General features: G+C 51.9%; 8 protein-coding genes across 8 annotated transcripts; 4 read left to right on the top strand and 4 right to left on the bottom strand.

Moving 5' to 3' along the window:
• Positions 1 to 182: 182 nt before the first annotated feature.
• Positions 183 to 672, top strand: BDV14DRAFT_194787 (Dabb family protein; the record flags this gene model as incomplete). The annotated part of the gene is made up of 3 exons (XM_073772014.1): positions 183 to 248; positions 330 to 440; positions 517 to 672. The coding sequence occupies 3 exons, from the start codon at positions 183 to 185 to the stop codon at positions 670 to 672; spliced, it is 333 nt and encodes a 110-aa protein (XP_073633969.1).
• A 165-nt stretch (positions 673 to 837) lies between these two features.
• Positions 838 to 2,264, bottom strand: BDV14DRAFT_5873 (NAD(P)-binding protein). The gene is made up of 2 exons (XM_073777099.1): positions 1,746 to 2,264; positions 838 to 1,680 (listed from the first exon to the last, which is right to left on the bottom strand). Exons 1-2 carry the CDS (start codon positions 1,966 to 1,968, stop codon positions 860 to 862), a joined length of 1,044 nt encoding a protein of 347 aa, XP_073633968.1. The 5' UTR covers positions 1,969 to 2,264; the 3' UTR covers positions 838 to 859.
• Positions 2,265 to 4,772, bottom strand: BDV14DRAFT_206660 (Zn(II)2Cys6 transcription factor). The gene has a single exon (XM_073774950.1). The coding sequence runs from the start codon at positions 4,707 to 4,709 to the stop codon at positions 2,562 to 2,564; it is 2,148 nt and encodes a 715-aa protein (XP_073633967.1). The 5' UTR covers positions 4,710 to 4,772; the 3' UTR covers positions 2,265 to 2,561.
• Positions 4,773 to 5,149: 377 nt separating this feature from the next.
• Positions 5,150 to 6,991, top strand: BDV14DRAFT_206656 (major facilitator superfamily domain-containing protein). The gene is made up of 2 exons (XM_073774949.1): positions 5,150 to 5,281; positions 5,332 to 6,991. Exons 1-2 carry the CDS (start codon positions 5,233 to 5,235, stop codon positions 6,966 to 6,968), a joined length of 1,686 nt encoding a protein of 561 aa, XP_073633966.1. The 5' UTR covers positions 5,150 to 5,232; the 3' UTR covers positions 6,969 to 6,991.
• Positions 6,992 to 7,276: 285 nt separating this feature from the next.
• Positions 7,277 to 8,002, bottom strand: BDV14DRAFT_194783 (RNA ligase/cyclic nucleotide phosphodiesterase; the record flags this gene model as incomplete). Its single annotated transcript, XM_073772013.1, has 1 exon — positions 7,277 to 8,002. One exon carries the CDS (start codon positions 8,000 to 8,002, stop codon positions 7,277 to 7,279), a length of 726 nt encoding a protein of 241 aa, XP_073633965.1.
• Positions 8,003 to 8,626: 624 nt separating this feature from the next.
• On the top strand, positions 8,627 to 12,425 carry BDV14DRAFT_206652 (uncharacterized protein; the record flags this gene model as incomplete). The annotated part of the gene is made up of 2 exons (XM_073774948.1): positions 8,627 to 8,669; positions 9,108 to 12,425. 2 exons carry the CDS (start codon positions 8,627 to 8,629, stop codon positions 12,263 to 12,265), a joined length of 3,201 nt encoding a protein of 1,066 aa, XP_073633964.1. The 3' UTR covers positions 12,266 to 12,425.
• BDV14DRAFT_162460 (uncharacterized protein) lies at positions 12,162 to 14,520 on the bottom strand. The gene is made up of 2 exons (XM_073766888.1): positions 14,380 to 14,520; positions 12,162 to 14,257 (listed from the first exon to the last, which is right to left on the bottom strand). Exons 1-2 carry the CDS (start codon positions 14,432 to 14,434, stop codon positions 12,480 to 12,482), a joined length of 1,833 nt encoding a protein of 610 aa, XP_073633963.1. The 5' UTR covers positions 14,435 to 14,520; the 3' UTR covers positions 12,162 to 12,479.
• A 1,901-nt stretch (positions 14,521 to 16,421) lies between these two features.
• BDV14DRAFT_194780 (uncharacterized protein) lies at positions 16,422 to 17,720 on the top strand (the record flags this gene model as incomplete). The annotated part of the gene is made up of 2 exons (XM_073772012.1): positions 16,422 to 16,653; positions 16,714 to 17,720. 2 exons carry the CDS (start codon positions 16,422 to 16,424, stop codon positions 17,718 to 17,720), a joined length of 1,239 nt encoding a protein of 412 aa, XP_073633962.1.
• Between the last annotated feature and the right edge of the window lie 331 nt (positions 17,721 to 18,051).

The following is an 18,051-nucleotide window of genomic DNA, read 5'->3' as shown; positions in this document are numbered from 1 at the left end:
TTCCTTCATAGTGATTCGAGTCTGCTAACAGTTTGCGGTGGTCTAATGGGGGCATATGGATCATTTGTCAGCCATATAGCCGACAAAGAACCACAGGCACGCTACGCCTCCCACTTGATAGTATATAACTCCCTTGATGTTGCTCAGCGTTTTTAGAACATGTAGCAGACTGCCTCTTTAACATGTCAATCACGCACATCGTTCTTTTCCAGTTCAAGCGGGATGCAGCCCCAGAGGCCATTCAAGATGTACGTCAGCCTTCTCTCTCCATCCCTTACTATCTCCCACCGCACCCCCAATAGACATGTGCACTAACATATAAAGTCCAGGCCTGCGAAAACATGCTCAGCCTAAAAGACCGGTGTCTCCACCAATCGACCAGGAAACCATACATCCAATTCGCATCCGGTGGGAGGGATAATTCGCCGGAGGGCGCACAGGTATGTTCTCTACCAGAATTATTCTTGCTTTGGACAGGAATATCTCTGAATCGAACAATGCTAATATTGAATTTAGGGCAGAATTACACATGCTTTGGTTGTGCAGTTTGAGACGGCAACAGATCGAGACTTTTATGTTGCGAAGGATTCTGTACATCAGGCGTTTGTGAAGAGTTTGGATGGGCTGGTTGAGAGGGCTCAGGTTGTGGATTTTACACCTAGTGTCTTCTAGGATTGAGGTATATTGCGCGATGTACATGTTTATTCTATATAGGTCCTCAAAACAGCGACTTTTATATTCTACGTCGTTGTTTCGCTAGGCTTATAATTGAGAAACTAGTACATGTTCCAAATCCTAGTCAATTCTTCAACTAGTAGGCAACGGATGCCAAATCCTTGACTATCATACATAAAAACAATCAAAGGCCCATTCTCGCCGCCTCCGACCTCACAATCTCCGGTACCTCCTCGCTCAAACTACTCCCCCTCGGAACCCACCCCAGGACCTTCCTCGCACGCTCCGCAACACCCCGTGAATTCATCCCCCAACTCGCGGCCTCAAATCCCGCGGGCGAGTTAACAGCCTCGTCAATAGACCACTCGCGCGTCTCAGGTTTCTCACCCTTGAGATATCCCTGCTTGTGTGCTTCCTCGCCCACAGCAATAGATAATTCACCCCATGTATGTTCGCCGTTCTCAGTAAAGTAGTACCCGTGCGCTCCCCATATTTCTTTACCACCCTGCATACCTGGATCCAATGCTGCAGATACAAGAATCTCAAAGACCCTGCTAAGGTCATGCACGTGCACGTTATTCCACATCGACAATCCCTTCCCAATACGAGGACAGTACTTCTCTTTTAAGATAAACGACGCAAGCTCGTAGACCTGTCTGCCACGGGTTGAGCCTGGTCCGCGGCCTGTACCATAGATTGTAGGCGGGCTGATAATGGCTGTTTTGACGTGGTCGTGCTTTGTACCGGTATTGAGGACTATCTCGTCGACGTTACGGTGGAAGGCCTCGGCGGGGAGATTGACTAGTTCATCGACACCGGCAAGGTCATTAAATACTTTATCGTCCTTTTCTCCAAATGACTTTTTAACTTCGGAGTCAAAGTATGTTAGGATACCTGCGCCGCCTGTATGGAGCCAGAAGCCCGGACGTGAGGGGGAATGGCCCTGTACTAGGCCCTTGGATAGAGCGTTTGCGGCGCCGGCGTGGTCTGAGGAGTCGGCGGTATCTGGGGATAGAAAGGTTAGAAAGGTTAGTAAGTTACTTTGAGAAGAGAATTATGGGTATACGCACGGACAACAACATCAGCCCAGGCAGCCTCGCGTTCTAGGACTTCGGCGTCGTCATTACCGCCAATGACAATGCGGACTTTGGGGTAGGCGGATTGTACCGTCTTCGCCTTGTCCTCGGATCGAATGAGCAGTGCGTACTCGGAATCAGGGTATCGCTGGGTAAGTTGGTGCAGGATGTCCCCGCCGATGTAGCCAGTCGCGCCGGTGAGGAAGATCTTGGACATTGTGGTGTTGAGGAAGTGCGCGGGGTGAAAGAAATGAGGTGAAATGGATATCCTGAGTGGAATACTTCCGTCGGGGTTTAGTTACCTTCCGAGATGGATGATTTTGCAGGGCGTGCCTTTAAATCCTGGTCTTCTACCTATGACGTTGTACCTACATACTTACTTAGATACTCTGTATACTTTATGCAGAATACACTTCAACGAGTGACGTCCTTCACATATAGCCGGAACTCAGCGATGCGCTCCACCCATATAGCCGGGCCTTCATCCGTTGGTGTAGGTAACTTTCCTCCGGGCTGTGGAGCTGGCCGGTATGCCGACTGAGTCGCCTCATCAGTATCCGCGCACCATTAGCCAGGCTGATGCAGCCCAGGGCGAATGGACCCTTTACGAAAGTGATTTTCTATCACCATGTAGGGTATGAATCCGAAGGAGTATACAACGTCATAGATACCATCAATTGATCCAACCGTTCAAAACTTGAATTGTCAAAATGTAGGTTCCTTGATAGAACTGCTCTTTGCCCAGGTGATAGAAAAGAACGGGACCAGGGCGAATAATAGGTAGGACGTGCTTGCAACACGAGGTGCAACCTACTCAGGCAAAAACAGCTCCGGGGGTAAATCAAAGAGATTCTCCAGCATTGGATTCCCCTGCCACCGATCATCACCTAGTAGCGCACTGTAGACGCCCGCGTCAATGGCAGGGACAAACGCGCCATCCCCCATACCAGGACTAGGGCCCGGGGCCTGGGTCACCTCCTGGCCCACGGAGCGGACATCCTGTCCGTCGGTCTCAGCGGATAGCACCTGCGGCGGCTGCGGTTGCTGTTGCTCCAGGCAGCGCCTCGACAGATTCTCAAATAACTGCATGATAAACATCCCGCAGTCCCAGAAGTCGCTAATCGCCTGCAACACCACCTGGCACGAGTTAAGCGCGGAGCGACCTAGTCGCGCGACAGTTTTGTCACTGCTCCGCATCCGCTCGTAGAATGCCGCCTGCGCGAGGAAGATCCCGTGGTATAGCTCGTGCGGCACGGTCAGTGACGTTGCGTTTGTGACCAATGCACAGACGACGGTTGTTATATGATGGGCGGCGGTGTCAACAATATCTGCAACTTCGTGCGAGTCTAGAGAGCATATCCGCTCGCCACCGCGCATGTGGCCTAGGTAGATCAGGATGAGGTGGTGGCTGTACTGCACCGATAGCGATGTAGAGAAAGGATTCGCGGGATCTGGCACATCAGCATCCCAGGTTAATGTCGGGGCGAGGCCTGCTTTCCACATTGTCAATCTTGAGTGCAGATCTTCAGCCGTTACGGGCTGTCTTCCTGGATAGAATCGACTGATGATGATCTCGCGCATGATGAGGGAGAGATGCGCCGTCTCAATCTGGTACTGTGCAAATCGGTGTGTCGAGGGGTTTGAAAAGAACTCTGCTGCGTCCGGGGCGTCGTGCGCAAAGTCCTCAAGGGTTAACATATCTGCGTCGGCTTGGTCCAGGTCTATACGAAACGGGCGCCCGACCAGCGTGCCGCAGATGCTGTCTCGAGCAACAAGGGCCCACCATAGTCTGCGCATCAGGCTTTTGTCTTGAGGCCGCATATTTGGTATTGCCATGGTCGAGCGGTGGATTCCTAGCGCTTCAGCAATGGTAACGGCTGTGCTGACCCAGGAATAGAAATTCCAGTAAGTATTTGGGCCACCGCCGTGGAATGAAAGGAAAAAGGTGCTTTGGAGGACAGTAATTTTGTTTGTTTCGTACCCCATGTCAAACAGCGCTTTGGCCTTCTTGTAGAAATGCAATCGGGCCTCTAGCCGGGAGGGAAACCCAAGCAAAGTTAGGATAGGCTGAGAGGCGAATGTCACGGCAATCAAGCTGATAGCATAAATCAGAATTAATGACAGCTGTTCATTTCTGTACTGCTGAATGAATTCCTCGCGGTTGACAACGGGATAGAGCGGGTAAACGTTGTTCAAGAAGACAGACACAAGGGCATCCAGATGCGTCTTTTCCGGCAGACTGAAAACGCCCTTCGCTCGTAGATATTCAATGTCCTCCGGTTGCATATGTGCGGATGGTGTTTGCAAAGGAGCATTCGCTTCGGGACATGGAAACGGAGGCCCTTGGTGATGCAGTTTGGGCTGGGTGCCGTCCTTCAGGCTCCCGAGTACGATTGCCAGAGGGAAAGACTCTCCGAGATAAGTGATGGAACACTTGTCGATGCAGTCATTCCCATTCTCGCGATTATTGAGGAAGTGGTCAAACATTGCCGACCACGATATATCCTGGTAGGTAGAGGGGGTATCGAGGGAAGTCCTAGATGGTGTGTTGATATGGGGAGATTCGCTTGCAAGACCGACTCCTTGGACACCATCGGATTGGGGAAGGACATGGCCTGTGCCTTCTGGGGTGGCTGTGTTTAATTCCGGGGCAGGAGCATCTTGGGTCACGGAATGTTCGGCGCTGTGCCGATCGTTGAGAGACTGCTGGAGGCGATCTGGGGCAGGAGCAGAAGCGCGTGCCTGGGGGAGGCCCTTGCTTCTTTTCTCGCGAACTGCGCCCCGATTGTACGTCCCTCGCTTTGTCTCACGGAGCACGCAGTCCACGTGGTCATCTTGCACACACCGAGTACATGGCATTTGTTGCATGGCATCGCACTTGATCCGCTTCTCATGACAGCGCGTACATGCCTTTCCCGCTCGCACGCGGGATTTGGCCGTTTGCCTGCTGGAACTCATGATTCCAGAGATTGTGCGATCATGTCGGCAATATCAGAACTTTGTAACCCATTAGACGTCATGATGATAGACGGCAAAATGAAAAGAGAACCAGAGCAAGAACCGTCGACGAGGTGGGGTATTAGTCAGCCATATAGCCACGGCTATATGCAGTCGATATTTCAGCATCTGATTTTATATCTTCAGCCACAGGGCTTCCAGACCAAGAGAGTGGCTTTTTTCTGGGTCTTCTGGATCACTCGCTGGTAGTGCGAAATGGTCCCTGCAAGATGGCTCTCTGTCACACGCTCTCAGCATGCACGCTGGTTCCCACTCATTTAGCCTTTTTGCCCAGTACTCCACTGACAGTGCATACAAGTCCTGTTATACTGCAATGCGGTGGAATCGAACAGTCCAGAAGGAACTATTAGTAACTCTTCAGATATGGGCTTCGTAAATGTCTGGTAACTGCCGGACAGGTATAAATGCTGGTATCGCGCACTACGCGAGTTGTCCCAGCGCACCTCAACCTTGACAATCCATTATGACGCCTCCAGCAGAGTCCGTAGACTGGCAAGCTATGCTTTTTCCCGGTTGGGTGCTCGCCGTCCAATTCCAACGCCAAAACTAACTCTTCTACCAGCCAAGGAGCAGAATGACAATCCTCACCCGGCAGAGCCATCGCCGAAGACAAACGGCAGCATCAACTTGACAAGGGACCCAGAAGAAGGAAATCCAAACACAGCGCTGAAAATGCACAAGATGGAAGCTTCAGACCAGCAGCCGGCGTCAGGACCACCTGCAAGTGACCCCGAAGCGCAACGCCGGCGCCCACAAGGTGTCCCCCCCGAGTTCCGCAATCTCACGACAGAGCTCATCTTCATATTCCTCTGCTCAATGGGCCTGTTTCTTTTCGGCCTCTTCCTCGGAAACGTCGTCATCAACCAAGCTGTATTCCCACACAGACTCGGAGTCAGTGAAAGCCTTACCCCATGGCTGATAGGGTCCTTTCTCCTGGCGAACGGAATCGCAGTGATTATATCCGGGTCGCTGGCTGACCTTTCAAACCCGAAGATGCTTATGATCTTGGGTTTCATCTGGCTCATTATTTGGGATGTGGTCGGGGTATTCAGTATCCACCCTTCGCTGGCGGTGCTATTCTTCGTTGTGAGAGCCATGCAGGGACTCGCCATTGGTGTTCTGCAAGCAACGTCAATGAGTCTTCTTGGACGCGTTTATTCACCCGGTATTCGCAAGACAAGGGTCTTCTCCGTCATGTCTTCCCTGATGCCCGTGGGGTTCCTCGTCGGCTGTCTACAGGGTGGAGCCCTCGCAGCGCACCTTCCATGGATATTCGGTAGCAATGCTATACTATGTTTCATCTGCGCCGTAGCTGCAATTCCCGGGATCCCCTCGTTCGCACCAAAACCCTCTGCCGACGGTACGCAGCTCTCCCTCAAAGACTTCGACACGCTCGGCGCCCTCCTTGCAGCAACAGGATGCGGCCTGATAATCCTCGGTCTAACACAAGGCGTCCCCAGCAACTGGAATCCCTACACATATACACTCATCATCGTCGGCGCAATCTTCCTCATCCTCTTCTACTTCGCCGAGCGCCGCACATCCAGACCCCTAATCGACAACCGCCTCTGGACAACACCCGGTTTCCTCCCGTTGGCAATATCCTACTTCCTCAGCTACGGCGCCTACGTCGGCGGGTGGATGTTCTTCGCCGTGCGGTTCCTGCTTACAATCCAGGGTCATGCGCCGATAACAGTCGCGCTCTTCTTCATCCCAAATATGATCTGCGGGATTCTGGCACCATATATCGTTTCCAAGACACTGCATCTTTTTCCCGGTCATTGGATCCTTATAGCTGGTATGCTAGCCAACACTTTAGGACCTGTATTTTTCATCCCGCAGACGGAGAATACAATATACTGGGCTCTTAGTATGCCTGGCATAGCCCTCGTGACATTCGGACCAGATCTAACATTCGCGGCCGCATCGATATTTATTACGTCTAATGTCCCCCGTTCTTTCCAGGGGTCAGCGGGTAGTTTGCTAGTCACGATCCAGAACCTGGCTGCTGCTATTGTGACTGCTATTGGGGATAGTATTGGGAAGGAGGTTAGCAGGGCTAGTGGAGGGTATGCCTTGGATTTGGGTGCGCTGCGCGCGATCTGGTGGTTTAGTCTTGCGATTTCGGTCCTTGCTGCGTTGGTATGTGCGGTATTTGTACGGATTCCGAGGAGTGAAGAGAAAGATTATGTGGAGTGAATGGGGCTTGATGTTATAAGGTGTGGTGTGGTGTGGAATGGGTCTGAGCTTGCTGTTGCTGTTGCTAGTCGAGCCTACATTGGGTAGATTAGCGAGAGATAGATTCAGATATAGTATTATTTTATCTAAAGTACAGGGTAGCAGTACATTTCGGTTATGTTTTCGGGTTTCCAATAACTTATATTGTGGCTGGATTAGGCTGGGTACCTAAACGACTAGGACTGCAAGCCCTAAAGCGGCGCAGTCCTTAGCGGTGCCCCCGGTTTATTCTCAGTCTCCCCAATCCCAATGCCTTGTTTAAATCATCATCAACTAAGATCAACCTCAAGTTTGAAACTCTGCATATCCTCAAATGAATGAAGCCCGACAGACGGGAACTCGACAGTATCCGGAGCCTCCACCAGGATATCATCAACAAGTTCCTTGAGCTCGGTCGCCTCATCATATTCAGGCCCACGAACCAGATAAGCCATGGTGATGTGAAACCGCGGGGTGTCATGGTTCGGGAACCGGATCCCAGTCTGGTCGGACAGTTGGTTGCGCGCGTTTGTAAGCTTGGCCCAAGTCTCTGGGGTTGGGTCCAGAGGAATAGCAATGTGGTATACTATTTGGTCGATGTCTTTTTCGACCTTGAGCTCGTAGGGCGGCGCTGCTTTGAAGGACAGGCCGCCTTGACTTTCAAGCTGTGCCTTTGTATAGTCCAGCCACTGTTCGTAGGAGCCATTAAGCCCCCATTCCTTCTTGATATAGTCGGCATGGCCGTCGCCAGGCATGACATTGGCGCCGCGCTCGAGGTCTCGAATGCCGATGAAGACGGTCATGTGCCAGCTGTCTGGAGGAAGAAGGGCTTCTTCAGGGAAGAGATCCTCCCGGAGGTCATGGTTGGATAAGGCATCGTAGACCTCATTGAGGGTGGTGCGGAGTGGAGAGTCCCGGGGAAGGGGGCTGATGACTGAGTGGCCGCGGTAAACCTTGCTGGTCCCGTCAGGGTAGAATTTTTTGACGGACTTGTCGGGCATGGAAAGCTCAGTCATTATGGTACGTAGATGCTGGAGAATTGGGAAATGGAGAATAGGATAGTACTGCCGTTGGTCTCAGATGTGCGGAATCTGGGGCTTACTTATGTTGTCAGCTTGGGTCTAGGGGAGGTGTACTTCCCGTATTGTTTGGTGAAGAGCCTCAGCAGAGATGAGTGTAGAGGTTGGAATTGAATGTTGCCTGGGGTAGGTGGTGTTTTGCCCAGGCTCTCTCAGCCTTTGGTCGATTAGGCCCGCCAATGGCGTTGTCGATATCGTGATCGAACACATCGCTCTTACAGATTGCTGGATCAGGTGCTAAAGGATTCAAAATGACAAGGATAGAGGACTGCTGGTAAATCCATATGAAATGTGATCATGCAAGGATAAGGTGCAAGTCGACCAGTAGCAGGAGTCTTTAGGTAGGATCATAGGGTCGAAGAAGGTGCTGGGCAGGCTTGACGAGTGAGGTCCTTGCACCTTCCTTCTACTCTTGTCATCCATCTGGGCGCTCGGCTTTCACCTCGATGTCTGACACGTTAATTGTCTCAGCAGGGTTACCTTTGGCTCTGCAGTCTTCTTTTGACCCAGAGTAGCGAGGCTGAAGCCTTGCAAACATCTTGGCGACGGGGATGTCACAGAATGATCCTGGCGGGGAGCCACCGCATTCAGCCTGGTGCATTTGGTGGCAAAGCGCAGGCCTCGTATCCCATTTCTCAATCTCCGATAAGCCGGTGATTTTCTTGTCGGGAGCGGTGGCTTTGATATTCTCCCTCTTGATTGGAATACATTGGGGGTTCCCCGCGTGACACCACAGACTCTAATAACCAGGTCGGACGAAATAGGACAAGGCTGAATGGATCCGCATCTTTGTGCACTAGGGTCTGAACAGCATATGCTGGAAATCAATTCACAAAATTTTCATTCAGGTGGATACAGCAACGAGGCTCAACGGCAGACCGATTAAGAGGACAATGCAGTCCCCACTGTCGGCTATTGCAATGGATGCGTTTCCATTGCGCGATATCAACACAAGAATGGCAATCGGCTCCAGACTCAGACACCCTTAGTCTACTTTGCCCATCAGAGGCTACGATGGACCCGATCTCGGCTGTCGGCATAGCGGGGACTGTAGCCCAGTTCGTCACGCTTGCAGGCGCTGTCTCTTCTCGCATTCATAAATACTGTAAATCTGCTTCCAACGTCCCCGTTATCTACCGAGAACTGTCTACCCACATTCCTGTGCTGGCTGAGTTGTGTCGCAGACTGGAGGCCGATCCTTCTGTTAACCCAGACCAGCAGTTGACAAAGGTCCTAGATGGATGCGTTCGCAACTTGAACACGTTGAATCAAGTCCTGTCTAAGGTTGTACCCGAGCGCCGTGACTCCATCGCGTCGAGAGTAGTAAAAGCCCTGCGGAGTGTTGGCGCCGAAGAAAAGGCGAAGGAGTGCAAGGCTGAGCTCGAGAGCTACAAAGCAACGTTGAATCTCTATCTCACTGCTCAGGCGTCTTTACAACCTGCTGCGCCTCAATCCGTGCTGACCTACTATCACCTCCCCTCCATTGGCAGGTCAAAGTTTGTCGGTCGCAAAGACATTCTCGAAGCACTTGACTGCGCGGTGAAAGCGCAAGGCAGAGACACCAGGGTTGCAGTCCTCTTGGGCATGGGAGGACAAGGCAAAACCAGCCTTGCCATCGAATATTGCCGACGCGAGAAAGCTCGCTCACACTTTAGGACTATACTGTGGATAAATAGCGCGTCGCAACAGTCCATTCAGCGGAGTTTCGTCGAAATCGCAAAGACCATTCTTGCCTTGTCTAGTGAACAGAGGACATTCCCTACCAGCCAGGCTCATATTACGTTTGTCCACACCACCATTGAGCGACAGGGCGGACAGTGGCTAATTGTGTTTGACAATTACGACTGGCCTCAACGAATCAAGAATATCTTGCATTATACCCCCAGCTCATCTGCTGGCGCGTTGATCATGACTACCCGACATGCAGATGTTGCTCCGTTGGGCACCCTTATCCCCGTCACTGGAATGAACGAAGTCGACGCTGTTGAGCTCTTGCTCGAACGGACAGGGCATACTCGGACAGTCGCACATTTATCGCAGGCTAGGGCTGTGGTCAAGCTGTTGGGTTACCTTCCGCTGGCCGTCGAGCAGAGCGCAGCCTACATCCGGTCGAGAAAAATCAGCCCTGAAGAATTTCTGGACCACTACAAACACCGGAAAGAGAAGATCCTTCGGGATGTCCCCAGTATATGGGAATACCAGCGATCAATGGGGGGCGACGAAGCCAAGACTGAGGCGCCACTTGGTGTATTCACAACTTGGGAGATGTCCTTTGTGCAGGCGAAAGAGCACAGTCCTATTGGCGATGGTCTGGCCCATTTCCTAAGCGCTCTTGCTTTTTTCGGACCACTATATATTCGGATGGAGATGTTCCAGGCCTACTTCGAAGGCCTCCACAAGTCAGGCGCTCCCATTCCTCCGTGGATAAGAGCATTCTCAGACGCGACCAAATGGTCCAAGTTTGAATATCAAGACGTCGTTGTCTTTCTCGCCGATCTCTCGCTCATTCGCTATAGCGGTGCATCGGGAGACAGTGCCGATGATGATGATCTAGAAGATGTTTCCGGGTTTTGTACCTTGTCGCTTCATCCCCTGGTACGGGACTGGATCCAGCTCAGGCTCACAGCAGACGAGCGACGCCAACGCACCAGCGAGGCCTTGATCATTCTAGGCCATTACATCGTGTCCTCTGGCATCGACTATCAAAACTGGTCACTCAAAGTCCGGCTGCAAGCTCTCTCTCATGCAGATGCTACCCTTGAGCTGCAGTCTACCTATGCATCCAATTGGGCAGGGAGTCCAATATATGACCTGATAAAGAGTGCACTGCAGAGAATCTGCACCTTCTACATGGACAATGGGAGATACGACGAGGCCGAGCGAATCTGCAAAGAAGTGCTGCTTGTCGATAGAAGGATCCAGCCCCCCAGGACCGACGGGGCCTCAGCGGAGGTCCAGCTCACAGATATATTTCTCCTCCAAGGGCGATACAAGGAGGCAGAAGAGAGTATCACTGCGTTGCTCGGGACAAGCATCATCCCCAGCGAATATGTGTTTAACCAAGAGACAAAGGTACGGATATTAAAGAACCTGGCCAAGTCCATCTTCAAGCAAGGACGGTACGATGAAGCGGTTTCCATCTACCAAGATGTCCTCAGACAGCAAGCCCTGTTTTTGCCCAGTGATCATCTCGACGTACTCAACACCCGAGAGCTCCTAGCACAAGTCTATCGCAACCAAGGTCAGCACGACCAGGCCATTACGCTCTATAACATGGTCCTGGACTCGTATCGCGCTTCGGGTCTCGCTACGCACCTCGAGGCTCTGCACTGCATGGTGAATCTCGCGAACACATACCGCGCCCAAGCACAGTATGACTTAGCAAAACAGCTCTACAAGGACGCGAGCAGAGAGGTTTCCGCAAAGCTCCACGCCGATCACCCAACCGCTCTTTCCACGAAGCTGTTCAAGGCGATCAATCTCCGCGAACTACAGCGACACGACGAGGCCGAAGAAGACTTTCGCGACGTCATTGAGCGATCGGCAAGAGTCTTGGGTCTCCTTCACCCAGATACCTTGAAAGCGACCATGAACTACGCTATACTTTGCGATCGGTCGGGGAAGCCGGTAGAAGCGGAAGAGGTATATAGACAGACTTTAGACGGGCGCGAAAAGAAACTCGGCGTCGACAATCCTTACACACTGCGCACAGTCGAGCGTCTGGTGAGCCTCTTGTGGAACCAGGGTCGCCTTGACGAATCATTAGAAATCACAAACCGAACTCTCGCAAACCAGAAACGAAAGCCAGAGGTCAAGTTAAAAGTGCCCGAATTTGAAAAAGATCTCGAAACAAAAACAAGCAACCCGAAATACCGCCCCGCCGAAATCCTCTTCGAGGCCGCCATCACACGGGACATGGAAGCCCTCGACGAAGCGCATCGCGACCGCATCGAGACTCAGAAATCACTTGCAGCTGTGTATGCAGTCCAGGGTCGTATTAAGGAAGCAAAGTATTTCGCGGGCCTCGCAGAGGCAGGGGAGGATGTTCTCTACCAGAGACTGGGTGTTGCTTTGCGCCACCAGCACCGGCTTGATTCTGGATCTACGCTTGTGCCTACGGCGACGATGAGCACTGAGCCGGTGTCGTACGAGGAGGCTATAAATGATCCGTCACCGTCGTACTCGGAAAATAGTGATTGATATTGCTTGTTGTTGGACGCGTGCGTTGCCAACCGGTCAGGTAAGGTTGGGTTAGGGCTTGAGCTGAGCAAAATGCTCCCATGTGGGCCTCCTCGGCAACAACGGTCAAAATGAATATCGCCCGCGTTTATTTCTCTTTACTCAGCCTCTTTTACCGTAAAGCAACAATGGCAGTTTTCAGTATCAAGTTCAAGAAACCCGGAGCAAAAAAGCTCTAAGCAGCCTTTATTTTCCTCCCCTTCCACTCCTCCACCAGCCCCGCGTAATCCCCCGGCTGATGTGGTACAAACAGATTCCTCCACCAGGACTGCTTTCTCGCCGTCCGCAGTCCCAAATTCCCAAGCAGCAAATCCAAATAGGGGAGGACCTCAAAGACAAAGTCCGCATTCCGCGACCCATGATTTGTCGGTGACCGCAGCGCAACAAATTCAGAGTGCAGTGTTGCCTCGCGGAGTGCAGACTCTTTGTCCTTTGGGGTGTTTCGGGTCAGTTCGAGGGCGTCTGGGTGGTTCAGGTAGACGAGCGCCCACAGAGCTTGCACTTCGGTGACGAGCGGTGTGTTAAAGGTTGTTACAATTCCAAGGATCGCGATGCTGTGATCTTCCCATAGCGACGGGGGGACCATGAGGCGCGCGAGGCGGAAGGGGTGCAGGACTATCTCATCGGTATGGGTGCCTACGCGGTACATTCTTCTGGGTGGAGCGGTTTGGAGCATGGGCAGGCGAGTGTATAGCTCCTGGCGGGTTTCCTTCACGAGGTCATGGTCCTGGTCCTGCTGCTCCAATAAGTCAGCCGTCCACGGAAAACCAAGCTGCTTTTCAATTCCATCTGGCAAGAAGCGAATTCCCGGGGACGCTTTCCACCCCGTGCACAAAATCAGGCCTCTTGCAGGCACTCTCTCCTGATTCGACAAGACAACCGTATTCCACTCGAGTCGTTCGACATCAGCAATATGCACTTTGACCAGCCCGCGCCGAACCAGGGCAAAGAAATCCCCCGGGAAATTCAGAATCGCCACCGCCGTTCCCGCCCAAAGCATCTTATACGATGGCCTCAACTTAGCCGTCTCCTCATGATCATCGTACCGATTGACTCGCAGCATATCCCACTCGAGCGAAGCCCAGAACAGACGCACGATTATCCGGCCGAGCCACGTGCCATGCAGGAATCGGCGGATCGGGCTGCTTGCCCAGATGCAGGGGCTAAATACGCCGAGTGCCCGTACAAGAGGGAGGTCCTCGATGAGGGGGTTCAACGGCGAGAAGACAGCCGCGGGAGTCATCCACGAGGGGCCAGCCCCGGACGCGCGGATGATCCAGTTCACCTCGTGGCCTTGGGATGCGCATGTGTAGACGGCGTCCCAGGCGGATTTGCTCCCGCCGAGAACGGCGATTGGGGCGGGTGCTGTGCTGTCATCACCGGTATTTTCGCCTTGGTCTCCTCCTCCTCCTGCTGGCTTGTTGGCGAAGAGGGTCTTTTGATAGTGAGCAAACTCCTTGACGTGAAACAGCGGCGCGCCGAACAAGTCCTGTCCGTCGAAGATAGGGATCCGCGGTTGCGATGTAAGCCCCGTTGCCAGAATGAGTTTCCGCGTCGTCCATATACAGCCCTTGCAATGAGTAATCCACACTTTTCCCCCTCCTTCCCCAATTCCAACTTCTTCAGCATATCGGTACTCCACAGTCTCCACCTTACAATTTAATCTAACTCTCTCATGAACCCCGAAATGGTTCGCGTACGCCTTCAAATACTCATGGACTGCTCTCCCAGACATATGTTCACCGGGTTTCACAAGACCAGGCACAGTGGGAGCCATATCGATGGGAAAATCGCTATACACATACGACTCGACTCTGTTATTCGTCCGGAGTCCTTCGTATACCCGCTCCTCGGCCCAGACGCCGCCCACCGATGCGGCGGAATCTAGAACGACGAGATTAATGCTGGGATCGAGCGACAGGGCGGTTTTCGCGGCGGCGAGGCCGTGCCAGCCTAGTATAACTGTTAGAGGTGTGGCATGGTTCGATCAGGTCCCTGGGGCCTTTTAGATGATGACGATTGGGAGTGGAGCCGGGGGTGTGGATGTGAAAGGAAAGAAAGTGTCATGTCCATACCCGCGCCAATAATAACCAGGTCAGCGACTTCCGACTCCATCTGTATTGGATCCATTCTTCTTGATTCTGGATGTTCGGGAAATTAGGTGGCATTTGTTGAGCTCAAGGGACCCGGGTATCGCGCATCGGTAGACGTTGGCCGTCAACCTAAAGAAAAGCGAAATGCAGGGAGCACACCGTCAGCATATAAATACCTCTCCTAGTGCTGCCTTCCCGCCAGTCCGCCAGTCCTTGTAAATTTTGCCCTTGGCAACGGCCTGAATACAGAAAGCTTGCCCAATCAACCAACCAACGCCCCAGACGTGTACCATGGGGGTTCAAAGGTCTGGGCACAGTCCCGAATCCGCGTGACGTGTTGGATGACCTACCTAAACTTTAACCTTTTACTACACCACCATTATAAGGTCTTTTGGTACTAAAGTAAGTGGAAATAAAGGGCAAAATAATAATCTTTTAAAAAAAAACATATTCCTTGATTCTATCAGGTCTATTGTATAATATACGTAAGACGGCGAGCCATATATTTTGAGGTGTGCCCAGACTTTTGGCCACTAAGTGTATGCACGGGCGTCACTCTCGCCCTAGCCCAGGGCTCGAAGGCTCAGCTACCCTGCCGAAACTTCCCAATCAGCAGATTTCTTGGACCTTCACTGTGACGGTAAGTGTAGTGCGGCTGACACTGACACTGACAAAGTGACGTGGCTGTGCTTAATCTTAATACAGTTGATTGCTTCAATTCCCTTGTCTTCTCGCGAGACGAAGCGCTGGGCCAAAATATGCATGCATGCATGCGGGACTGGACTCTCACCACACGCGTAGCAAAACCTAGTACAATGATGACCATAATACCTATGACAATACAATGCCGATGAGTACCATAGCCAATAGAAACAGCATTAGTATACCTTCTTGGGGACTCCCAGGGCCGTCCACACTTTACGGCCTTCAGGGTCGAGATTGTTAAGGTGATCTTCATGGCTCAATAGGACTGCATCAATTGGGGGCAGATCATGGAGGCACAGAGCTGCTTCTTGCTTATTAACTAGATGCGGCGCTGGTGGAATCTTCTCCAAGCCAAACATGCTCAGGTCCGCGTTTTGCCAATGTTCGGTGGTGTCATACTGAGTCCCCTCGATCGAGCCAAAAAATGAATCCATCAGGAAATTGATCCTGTCAATGTGCAGAATGGCGGTAGCTGTATGATATGGGTGATTGTAAGAATTGGCTTTGACGTAATCTTTAGCGTTAAAGTGCTGGACAGCTTTTGGTTCTTTGTGTTTGTTTTCCAAGCCACCGAAGGATGTAAGAAGAGATAAGATATCTTGATAAGGATTTGATGAGGTACGAGGACACAAAGTATAACCATTCGGGGTTTAAGTACCCCGCTCTCAGATGAAAGGTTAGAGATTTCGTTTCAAAGCTGTGTGTCACTGGTCCAGCATATCCCACTTGACCACGCGTGGCATCCGAACATCGCCCACTAACATGAGTATGAGTAAGTCAGCATCCCACCTCATGAAGTGGTTCCGCCCTGGGAGAGTATATTACACATTCGCCACCGGTTTCACACTTATCACTCTTGTAGATGTTTAGTCTTTTCAATCGTATAGTCGGCGAAGGATTTGGTGGGTGGTCGGATCCGCCACTGATACAGAAAGTTCCACCCCCGGCATCCCGCATGCATTAATAACACAAGACTCCTCCGTCGCCACACAGAGTTCTGGATATATGGGATTCTTGGTACTCGATTCTCAGCTTCACAAGACTGATATATCCGTCACTGTATTTTCCTGGCCTTCTAAAACACTTTGTTTCAAATCATGCAGTATTTCTTACCCCGTCCTACCTTCTGATTCTCCCCTTGACATCAAAGCAGAGATCAGGCTTATTTTAACCTCAGTTCACACCGCCGTCCAGTGACGACATCGTCTAAAGATGCTCAGCTGTGGTACGACCGTGGCTTAGTATAGTTGTACTCCTTCAATGTCGGGGAAGCAGAACGATGTTTCGAGCGAGGTGTTAAATACAACTCCGACTGCGCAATGGATTTATGGGATATTGCCTATTCTGCCGGCCCCAACTACATTAAGACATGGAGATACTTTGACCCTAAGGACCTCCGTGACTCGATTCAAAGAGCAAACAATGCTATCGCACGCGCTGCCGAGCTTTCTGATCAGGTCACTCCAGCCGAGCAAGCATTAGTGATGGCAATTGCCGCCCGGTTCCCGCCAACAGACAGTATTCCGAACGACCTGAGCCCCTATGATCGTGGTTACGCAGACGCCATGCGTCCTGTTTAACGGGAATTCGGAACCGACCGGGACATCGCAGCGCTGTTTGCCGATGCCTTGATGTGCATAACACCCCGTGGTTTATGGGATCTGGATACCGGAGAGCCCACGGGTCCGCACACGCTCGAGGCCCGAAAAGTGATCGAGACGGGGCTAGCATCAACTGTTGGTCGTGCGCAACCAGCACTCTGTCACCTGTATATCCACATCATGGAGATGTGCCCTAACCCGGAACTTGCTTTACCGGCTGCTGATCGACTGCGGTATCTGGTCCTGGATGGATCGCATATGCTGCATATGCCGACACACATCGATGCTGTGGTTGGCGACTACCGCCGCGCTATTGACTCAAACAACGAGGCGATCATGACGGATGATAAGTATTTCGCACAGGAAAGCGGCACAATCTCCTATATCGGGTACCGGGTGCACTATATTTGCGCAAAGCTCTATGCAGCAATGATGTGCGGTCGCTTTACAGACGCCATGGCAGCAGCTAAGAAGCTTGAGGAAGTTATCACGGACGATCTTCTTTCGATCACCAGTCCTCCTGTGGCAGACTCCATTGAAAGCTTTCTCGGAAGCAAAGTCCATGTACTGATCTGCTTCGGGCGGTGGAAGGAGATCTCGCGCCTTGAACTTCCAGCCAATTGTCAGCTCCAGAGCGCAACGACGGCAATTATACTGTATTCCCGCGGCCTGGCATACAGTGCGCTCGGGCGAATCGAAGAGGCAGAAACTACACAGCGAGAATTCGAACTCGCGCGCGCGGCTGTCCCAAAATCTCGTCTGAACAGTATCCCATGCAGGCAAGTTGACGTCCTCCGAGTATCATCGGCAATGTTACGCGGCGAGTTGAAATACCGCAAAGGGAATCATACCCACCTCACCACCGCAACCGCGATCCTCAACATTGACGGAATCAACTTTCTGACTGATCCTTACTTCGGCGCTGAGGAAGACACAGCATACGACGAAACTACTAAACTGATCAATGCAGACCTCTCTCCCTTGGGCCTATCTCCCCTCCGCCTCCGCCTCATCTAGTCAAACAAAAGTGCCCATCCGTCCAACTGCACGACCTGCCCACGATCGACGCAGTGCTCCTCAGCCACGAAGACCACCCCGATAACCTCGACCCAGAGGGCCCTCTTGACGTGATTACTGATGACTGCATTTTAGGATTATTCCGAGCGGCGGCGGATTCGCTAAGTTCCAGTATCCTTAGGTAGAGGTACCTTCAACTTTCCAACAAACATATCAGCTATCTCCTAGAGCCCATTCAATAAAGTCCAATTCTCCCACGCGAGTTGTAGATTCTAACATTTTTCCCGAGTAGTCCTTAGCGAAGGGTGGTAGATGGCCGAAGCAACCTCGC

This window comes from Aspergillus stella-maris, assembly GCF_047715825.1.
Source record: "Aspergillus stella-maris strain CBS 113639 unplaced genomic scaffold BDV14scaffold_1, whole genome shotgun sequence".
Taxonomy (NCBI): Eukaryota; Fungi; Ascomycota; class Eurotiomycetes; order Eurotiales; family Aspergillaceae; genus Aspergillus; species Aspergillus stella-maris.
This window is presented reverse-complemented; position numbering and strand designations above follow the sequence as displayed.

Excerpts from the sequence above, each read along its gene's own strand:
- BDV14DRAFT_5873 (XM_073777099.1), bottom strand. The coding sequence starts at position 1,968 with ATGTCCAAGATCTTCCTCACCGGCGCGACTGGCTACATCGGCGGGGAC. Across the intron at positions 1,681-1,745 it reads CTGGGCTGATGTTGTTGTCC|ATACCGCCGACTCCTCAGAC; the intron begins GTGCGTATACCC and ends TTCTATCCCCAG.
- BDV14DRAFT_206660 (XM_073774950.1), bottom strand. The coding sequence starts at position 4,709 with ATGAGTTCCAGCAGGCAAACGGCCAAATCCCGCGTGCGAGCGGGAAAG.
- BDV14DRAFT_206656 (XM_073774949.1), top strand. The coding sequence starts at position 5,233 with ATGACGCCTCCAGCAGAGTCCGTAGACTGGCAAGCTATGCTTTTTCCC. Across the intron at positions 5,282-5,331 it reads GCAAGCTATGCTTTTTCCCG|CCAAGGAGCAGAATGACAAT; the intron begins GTTGGGTGCTCG and ends CTCTTCTACCAG.
- BDV14DRAFT_162460 (XM_073766888.1), bottom strand. The coding sequence starts at position 14,434 with ATGGATCCAATACAGATGGAGTCGGAAGTCGCTGACCTGGTTATTATT. Across the intron at positions 14,258-14,379 it reads CCTGGTTATTATTGGCGCGG|GCTGGCACGGCCTCGCCGCC; the intron begins GTATGGACATGA and ends CAGTTATACTAG.